The 9,288-nt window shown below is 48.5% G+C and overlaps 1 protein-coding gene across 1 annotated transcript in view; it reads left to right on the top strand.

Moving 5' to 3' along the window:
* Positions 1-7,018: 7,018 nt before the first annotated feature.
* Positions 7,019-9,288, top strand: part of pcdh7a (protocadherin 7a) — a 41,540-nt gene continuing 39,270 nt past the window's right edge. Inside the window, exon 1 of the mRNA XM_061094356.1 lies at positions 7,019-8,430. Coding sequence (XP_060950339.1) covers positions 7,019-8,430 — 1,412 coding nt within the window. The remainder of the gene's footprint in view (positions 8,431-9,288) is intronic.

Raw genomic sequence — 9,288 nt, 5'->3', positions numbered from 1 at the left:
CAGACAGGATCATTCCACACAGCCCTGGGCTCGTGTCTTCTGGCCTTCAGGAGGTAAACTGCAGAGCACCCAGTAGGTGGTCTGTGATGTGATTCCAAACAAGAAACAAGACTGTCAAAGGGCGTCATGATGACTGAGGTCAGACTGACAGGTTTACAGTCATTAAGGCCTTTGATGCTCACTTCTCTGGACTAAAGAACCAAGTAGAAGTTCCATTATAACGGTTACTGCTCGAATAATGTGGCTCAAGTAAACTGCGGATAAGTGTGCATTACAAGACAGCTTCTAAGATAAGACGATCAAAAAATTCACGCTATAGATTACCCATTTTTAACATAGATTTATAATACATTCAGTTAACAATTAGCAACAGTCATTTATGCTGCAGTCTTTGTGGAAAATGTGTTAAAACGGAGAAAAAAAGCCTCAAGGAAATGTAACTCAGGAGGCATTCCTACATAGTTTGTAAAAACCTGCTGGGCTGAGGCTCTACCGTGAACTCTGCAGGAAGTCGATTATAAATATTCATTGATATCTAAGTGAATTCAATTTTAAAATATCGTCTTTCAGATAAGTTTCTCCTTTGACTTGCTGTATTCTTTCTCTGACATTATAGTTTCTCCTGCCAACACCTCTAACGGCAACAGTCAGTTGAAATCTGTAAAAAGAATTTTGAACCAAGAGCTTGCAGGAGATGAGCTGATAAGTATTTCAATTTTGGAACCTGTTTGAGGACAAAAGTGTTTGACATATCAAATTAAAACAATCAAATTAATAATAAATAGCTAAACAGACAAAACAAAATAACGCAAGTCATTTTGTTGAATAACTTATATCGAACAATTGTACATAGCAAATTCCCCCACAAATAGATAAATAAATAAAAACATCTGTAAAAATAACTGCTTCAACCATGTCCACCATATAGAAACTCTCTTATCCAGCTGATACAATTTGGCCTGTGTAAGATTCACTGCACCACTAACATCCTTCTACCTTTTAAATATTTCCTCTATTACAAAAGCCTGATATATTTTATTCCTCCAGAGCTTATCTGTAGCAGAGGGAGTTATAATAACACATCAGTGAGCATCACTGTTGCACTGGATGATATGTTCCTGTATTATAATGAACCTGGGCACTGGGGTTCATTTTGTCAGTCAGTCACACATACACTTTTTGGATGACAATCACTAAGATGCCAAATTCGTGTTAATCTGTGGCTGAAAATAGTCCCCAACGAGTTTAGTACATTTTATTTAATCATGTTTGAGTAACATTTGCTAAAAACTACATGTCTAACTGCTTGGATATTTTTAAGTTAAAGATAGTATCCTACAGATTGCAGAGTCTTTAATAAATAATGAACTAGATTGTACACACAGGAAGTCAGTAAATACAGAGATGATCTAACAGTGTAATTAAACTCTAGGTCAGGGAATTGGGTGACAGTAAGAATAGCACGGAATAATAACATCCTCGTGTGTTTGTACGGCTGATTGTTAAATAACTGGTGCTGTATTGAAATCTACTATGGAGGACTTGACTACAAAAAGGAGCTTGCTTAAGATGTTCTTTTGTATTTTTATTATATGCAACCCTCACCCAATAAAGATGTTAAATAGTCCGTGGATGGATTGAAGGGTGGATGGATGAAAAGTTATTTATCCTTTAAGAGTTATATCTAGGCCACATGTCTTTAAAGAGCGAGGAGAACGAGCACAATACGCCTTCCAGATATCTGGCAAACTTGATCCCTGAGAGTTCACTTGAATATTAGTTGCTGTTGCCAGATGCTGTCAAATATATATGTCAAGACACCATTCATTTATTTTCCCATCCCTGCAAACCAAATGCTGATGCTGTGATCCTCTTTTGTGGCGGTACAAACAGTGGATCATCAGGCCGTTGGGCTCCAATGGATGTCAACCCAGGTTATGTTTCTCCAACAAGCAATCCTGTCTTTAACTACAACCCACACCCGGCGCTTGCACACGAACACACACAAACACACACACACACACACAGTTCACTTTTCATTTAATATGCAAATTGAAGCGGCAGTTCATTTGCTGATGAAAGAGGATTCATGCTCAATTATATCTTAATGGGTTGGATATAACAGCATGCTCGGGCCAACTGATTTTTTTATTAGGCTTTTTTTTAATTAGGGCAAATCTGACATCAATTTTCTGAATCAACTGAAGTAGGCTAAAAGTGAACTGACCTGACCCAGCATTACACCCCACACACACAGACACACCCACCCACACACACACACACACACAAGGCAGCTTATTAGGTTTGCACAGCTATCCTTTGCATTGACTTCTATTCATTGTGGACAGCCTAACCAAAACCTTATCAATAAACTTAAACATGACCATTCATGCCTATAACTTCCTACCTGTAACCACAATACACATGCTATCCTTACATGTTACCAGGGCCTTAGAAATTAAGTTTGCCTCATTAGAACCAGGCTTTGGTCCCAATAAGGTCTACTGGTCCAGACAGAGTCAGTGTTTACACTGGTAAAGGTCCCAAATCATATACAAAAATGAGTACACATACATACAGAGAAACACACACACACACACACACACACACACACACACACAAATTCTAAGGACATTACATCAGATTACATTGATTTCCTTGATACTTACTCTAACCATAACCAGCCTAAATGTCCTCTGATCTCCTCCTCGGAGACATGTTCACGTTCTCATGGACACAACGGAAAACTGCAAACACTCTCGCCCAAGGGCACACAGGGTGAGTGTTCGCATTGCTACGTCTGATGGCATCACTACAGACTCCTGAAGTGTTTTGTGGAATCAAACACTTCACCCACCCCTTCATCGGCATAGTGGTGACTAGATAATGAGTGAATTTTAATTTTTTGCTAAACTATCCCTTTATCCTAAACCTTAACCCAAATCTTAACCTAAACCATAACCTTGATCTCAACCTTATTTAAACCTAAACCTACATTCTTATTTAACCTAAACCTTACCTTAACATAAACTGGACCCATACTTTAACATTAACCTAAACCGTACCTTACCTTAACCCTGAATCTAAACCTTAAACCTAACCTTAAAACATGCTTTTTTTACCTCAAAATGTATCGATTTAAATGATGTGGACTTGCTTTTTGCTCTCCCTTGATGTGACTGTGCAAACAGATTGAGGTCCCCACAACATCAGTAATACTTGGACCACACACTCAGAGAGAGAGCGAGAGGTTACGTCACTCAGAAACTTCCTTACTTTCTCCAAATTCACATGCACGGGGATGCACGCACGCACCCACGCGTGGGTTGAGCGACACGCACAGGCCTGTTCCTGAAGCTGCGAGATGGGAAGGAGGAAGGAGAAGGAGGGATGAGGAGGAGGAGGAGGAGGAGAGAGAAGTGGAGGAAAAAGTCAGCGAGGGAGGGAGAAGGGAGAGGAGGGGGAGGCAAAGATGTGTGACCTCTCTCTGCAGTTTGTCAGTCTTTGTTTACTCTCTGCCAGACATAAACTGCTCACTAATAGCTGCTACACACAACTCTGCAGCTCGGCCAATAACGTCATGGTGGTGCAGGAGGGGGGGGTGTTGGGGGGGGGGGGCTCCCTGCGTCCCAGCCTGCAGGGCCGGGCAGCACAGTGTGGGCCTGGCTGTAGAGCTTCATGGGAATTAGAAATGCAGAGGGGCGTCTAACAGAGCAGCAGCAGCAGAGCAGCAGCAGCAGCAGCAGCAGCAGCATCAGTATCAGAGCAGCAGCATCAGTATCAGAGCAGCAGCAGCAGAGCAGCAGCAGCATCAGTATCAGAGCAGCAGCATCAGTATCAGAGCAGCAGCAGCAGAGCAGCAGCAGCAAAGAGCAGCAGCAGCAGAGCAGCATTAGCAGCAGCAGAGGAAGCAGCAGCAGCAGAGCAGCAGTGCAGCAGAGCAGCAGCAGCAAAAAGCAGCAGCAGCAAAGAGCAGCAGCAGCAGCAGAGCAGCATTAGCAGCAGCAGAGGAAGCAGCAGCAGCAGAGCAGCAGCAGAGCAGCAGCGCGGCAGAGCAGCAGCAGCAGAGCAGCATTAGCAGCAGCAGCAGCAGAGAGAAGCAGCAGCAGCAGCAGCAGCAGAGAGCAGCAGCAGCAGCAGAGAGAAGCAGCAGCAGAGCAGCAGCAGCAGAGCAGCATTAGCAGCAGCAGCAGCAGAGCGCAGCAGCAAAGAGCAGCAGCAGAGCAGCAGAGCATCAGCATAAGCATCATCAGCAGCATAAGTAGCAGCAGCAGAGCAGCAGAGCAGCAGCAGAGAGCAGCAGCAGCAGAGGAAGCAGCAGCAGCAGCAGCAGAAGAAGCAGCAGCAGAAGAGGAAGCAGCAGCAGTAGCAGCAGCAGTAGAGCAGCAGCAGCAAAGAGCAGCAGCATCAGCAGAGGAAGCAGCAGCAGCAGCAGCAGCAGCAGAGGAAGCAGCAGCAGCAGAGATTCAGCAGAGCAGCAGAGCATCAGCAGCAGCATAAGTAGCAGCAGCAGAGGAAGCAGCAGCAGCATCAGCCCCTGCTCTGTTCAGTAGCAGCAGCAGCAAAGAGCAGCAGCAGCAGCAGCAGCAGAGCAGAGGAAGCAGCAGCAGCCCCGGCTCTGCTCAGTAGCAGCAGACCGATGCTGCAATGCGCTCCTCACAGGATCAGGTCGGCCCGCCGAGACACAGCATCCTCACACACAGCAGAGCGTGCATGTGTGTGCGTGCGTGAGGCAGAGGACCCTGCATCAGACACAAAGCAAAGGAAACACGTCTGATCCATAAAGTACATGCAGAGAAGGGAGTGCTTCATGTTACACCGGCTACAACTGTTCGGTTCTTGCAATTTCGCAGCAGAGGTGAAGCCACAGAATGGACTTTGTGTGACGTGTGTGCCACTATAAACCCATAGGAGCATTTCCTCCTCTCGGTGAAAGAATGAATGAATCCAATCCACACACTTGTCCCGGCAGAAAAAAAAAAAAAAAAATTGCTGCAGCAGCAAAAAACATGAAGCTCTGCGCTGACTCGTGTGTTCAAGCCAGATCACTCTCCTTCTTCTTCTTCTGCTTTCTTTTTTTTTCCCACCCCTCTCTGCGTCTCTCTCTCTCTCTCCCTTTCTTTTGTCCTCTGTATGAATGTGTGAATAAAGATTCCTTCCTCCCACCAGGAGCTGTCAGCGGCCGGGACACCGAGCCATTTAATCTTCCTGTATGACAGGAGGCGAGGGGAGGGGAGGGGAGAGGGGGGGGGGGTATGGGGTGTTGGTGAAGGGGGCGGGGGGGGGGGGGTATCTGAGGTCTGTCCCCCGGTAACCGACATATGCGCGTGCGGGCGACCCAACACCGCCTCGCATGCCTCTCTCTCTCTCTCTCTCCCGTTACAGCTCAGCGATCGAGTTACGCGCGCGGCCGGGGGAGAAGAAAAATGTTGCGGTAGCTATATGAGAGAGAGAGAGTGAGCGAGAGAGAGAGCGAGAGAGAGCGAGAGAGCGAGAGAGAGAGAGAGAGAGAGAGAGAGAGAGAGAGAGAGAGAGAGAGAGAGAGAGAGAGAGAGAGAGAGCAAGAGAGAGCAAGAGAGAGAGAGAGAGAGAGAGGGTGAGAGAGCGAGAGAGCGAGAGAGAGGGTGAGAGAGAGAGAGAGAGAGAGAGAGAGAGAGAGAGAGAGAGAGAGAGAGAGAGAGAGAGAGAGAGAGAGAGAGAGAGAGAGAGAGAGAGAGAGAGAGAGAGAGAGACACTGCAGCATCGCCGGAGACCAGCAGCAGCAGCAGTCCCGAGCAGTGCAGGTGAGAGAGAGAGAGAGAAAAAAAGCCAGAGGAGCAGAAGAGGAGGAGGCGCATGTGGAGGAGATAGAGAGAGAGAGAGCGAGAGAGAGAGAGAGAGAGAGAGAGAGAGAGAGAGAGAGAGAGAGAGAGAGAGAGAGAGAGAGAGAGAGAGAGAGAGAGAGAGAGAGAGAGAGAGAGAGAGAGAGAGAGAGAGAGAGAGAGAGAAAATGCGGGACTCCTGGAAAAAGACGCATCTCCACTCGGTCCATCACCGACACATCCGTCCCGCCAGCAGGACGCACAGGATTACGCCAAATTGATGCTGGAGTCTCGGGATCTTCCTCTCGGCTCTTCTCTGAGTGTTTTCAGTTTTTAATTCTTCTTATTTTTTCCACCTCAACCGTTTCCTGAGGTGGGGAAGTCGCCGGAGAGAAGCACTCTGAACTTGGGTGAAGGCATCCGGCCGCTTGGCACGTTGCTCCACTGCGGGAAACAGCCCAGGGAGGAGGAGAGCGCAGCTGGATCCGGAGGCTGCAGCAGAGCACTAGACTTTTTTATTTCCCCTAAAAACTGTTTTTTATTCTTCTTTGAGAATGAGTTGATTTTTCCCCGTCAGCGTCCGAGGAGCAGAGCAGTGAGAGGATTCTTCTTCTCCTCTTTTGTGTGGTGCTTGTGCTGCATTGCAGTTTCGAACTGTGGGAAAAACGCGAGAAAAAGCCGCTGTCCCACATGTGACTGGAATAAAAAGCACTCAGGAACCAGCACCATGAACTGGTAAACGTGCTCTTGTGACGACGGGACCGGTCCCCTTGCTCTACAGGACACCCTGAAGTGGATTAACCAGAGGCTGGGCGAGTTAGTTTCTCTTCTTTTTTTACGCAGCAGGATGGGTTGTTTGATATCTACGTGGCTCGAACAGCCCCGCAAGACAACGGGATTACCATTATAGAAGTTGTAAAAAAAAAAAGAAAAGAAAAGGGACCCCGCAGAGCACAGGAGGAGGAGGAGGAGAAGAGAGGAGGAAAGCTGAAGTGAACAACAGAGAGAAGCTTTCCCCCGGACCTCAGGCGGCCGTCCGTAGAGAGAGGGAGAGAGAGGATAAATCAAACACCCACGCTGTGAGGTCACCCACACCAAACCGGAGGCGAGAGGAACCAGGAAGAACCAGGAGGGACCAGGAGGGAACCAGGAGGAACCAGGAGGGAACCAGGAGGGAACCAGGAGGAACCAGGAGGAACCAGGAGGAACCAGGAGCCATGCAGGAGCTTGGCGCAGTGCTCTCCTCCGCGGCCCGGGCTCTCAGCCTCTTGGCTCTGGTGCTGCAGCTGCTGACTCAGCCGCCCGGTGCCGACTCAGCTCTCCGGTACCGGGTGGCCGAGGAGGGCCCGCCCGACGTCAAGATCGGCAACGTGGCCGCAGACCTGGGCCTGAACGCGGGCACGGGCAACGGGGACGTCACCTTCGCCCTGGAGAGCGGCTCGGAGTTCTTCAAGATCGACAACGTGACCGGCGAGCTGACCACGGGCACCCGGCGCATCGACCGGGAGAAGCTGCCCCAGTGCCAGATGATCTTTGACGAGAACGAGTGTTTCCTGGACTTCGAGGTGTCGGTGATCGGGCCCCTGCAGAGCTGGGTGGACCTGTTCGAAGGCCGAGTGGTCATCACGGACATCAACGACAACACACCTTCGTTCCCCTCACCTGTGCTCCAGCTCTCCGTGGAAGAGAACCGCCCCATAGGAACCCTCTACCTGCTGCCCACTGCCACAGACAGGGACTTTGGGCGCAATGGCATCGACCGGTATGAGTTGATCCAGGATGGGGGTGCTGGGTCAAGTTCAGCCAGGCGCACAGCAGGAGGCAACCCGATCGGAGGACTTGGGGACCGGAGGGGACGAAGTGGAGACAGTGGAGGAGCCAGGAGCACTGTGTTTGAATTACAAGTTGCAGACATACCAGATGGTGAGAAACAGCCGCAGCTCATCGTGAAAGGAACGCTGGACCGGGAGCTGAAGGACTCGTATGAACTCATCCTCAGGGTTCGAGATGGAGGGAACCCACCACGTTCCTCCCAAGCCCTGCTTCGGGTCTCCATCACCGATGTGAATGACAACAGCCCGCAGTTCGAGAGGTCCACCTATGAGGCCGAGATGGCAGAGAACGCTCCTCCAGGTACACCTGTGCTCCAGGTCAGAGCTTCAGACAGAGACATTGGGGTCAACGGGCAGGTGGAGTACGTCTTTGGAGCTGCCACCGAATCCGTCAGGCGACTCCTGCGGCTGGACGAGGCCACCGGATGGCTGAGCGTCCTCCACCGGATCGACAGGGAGGAAGTGGCCCAGCTGAGGTTCACGGTCACAGCCAGGGACAGGGGTCAGCCTCCCCGGACCGACCGGACCACCGTGGTGCTGGCTGTCCGAGATGAGAACGACAACGTCCCAGTTGTAGAGATCCGCAAGATCGGAAGGATCCCCGTTCGAGATGGTGCAGCACTGGTGCCTGAAAACGTCCTGGTGGACACACCAGTGGCTTTGGTGCAGGTGTCAGACCGAGACCAGGGAGAGAATGGGGCCGTGACGTGCACAGTGGTGGGAGACGTTCCGTTCACACTGAAGCCAGCTGGGGAGACAGCTCTCCCTCCGCTACCTGCAGATGAAGCCTTTGACAGGTAAGGCTTGTAACAATTAATAGTCAAGTACTTTATAACAGACAATAAGTTAATGGAGCAAAGACTTGTTTTGAATTCATAGTTATGAACCAGTATCTAAAACCCACCCAGGATGATATATTTCTCCTCCTGAGGCAAAATGACAAGAGGTAATTATGAGTAGTGAAACATTCCAAGTGGGATGCACCACTTTTTTTTACCCCAGGGGGAACAAACACATTAACCAACACCTGATCAAAATTACCAGGGAGAATGGATGTTTCCTGCTAATGTTATAAATAGTTGTGACATCATTCAATATCATATTATTCATTATCCATATTTATAATCTGTGTGCATTTGTCTCAGAGGCTTGCATTGTTATTGTGTTTTTTTTTCTATAACACACACAGCACACACTTCTGCTCCAGGAAGTACATTTTATTATTACTATTTTCCACAGTAGTTCAGAGAAGAGTGGCTCGAGTGTTATTACAAACACATTTCATTTGCGCTTAGTTCAAATGCTGCCACTTATTCACTGAGGTACAGAGTACTTAGAATACAATCTGTACGAGTACTCAGTCTGGGATTTCATACTTTTTATATTATTTTAGCAGTGCAGACTTCTAATGTCATTGCTCTTAAGTTAGTTGTAAAGATTGTGTAGCAAATGGCTGCTGACACTGTGACACCCATACCATAAGGTCGGATGTTGTAATGAACAAAGGGTTGTTCTGAGTAAAAATCATCAAAGGTTTTCATCAAAACACAGTGGCTGATATCTTTATTTAATATTGTGGCTCGCTGCAGTTATGGTGTATAATGAAGCCTGGAGCTGAAACAATAAGTCAAAGTTAACTGACACAAATACTTTGC

This window comes from Limanda limanda, chromosome 2, assembly GCF_963576545.1.
Source record: "Limanda limanda chromosome 2, fLimLim1.1, whole genome shotgun sequence".
NCBI lineage: Eukaryota > Metazoa > Chordata > Actinopteri > Pleuronectiformes > Pleuronectidae > Limanda > Limanda limanda.
Note: the sequence above shows the minus strand (reverse complement) of the source record. Positions and strands in the feature narration are given on the sequence as shown.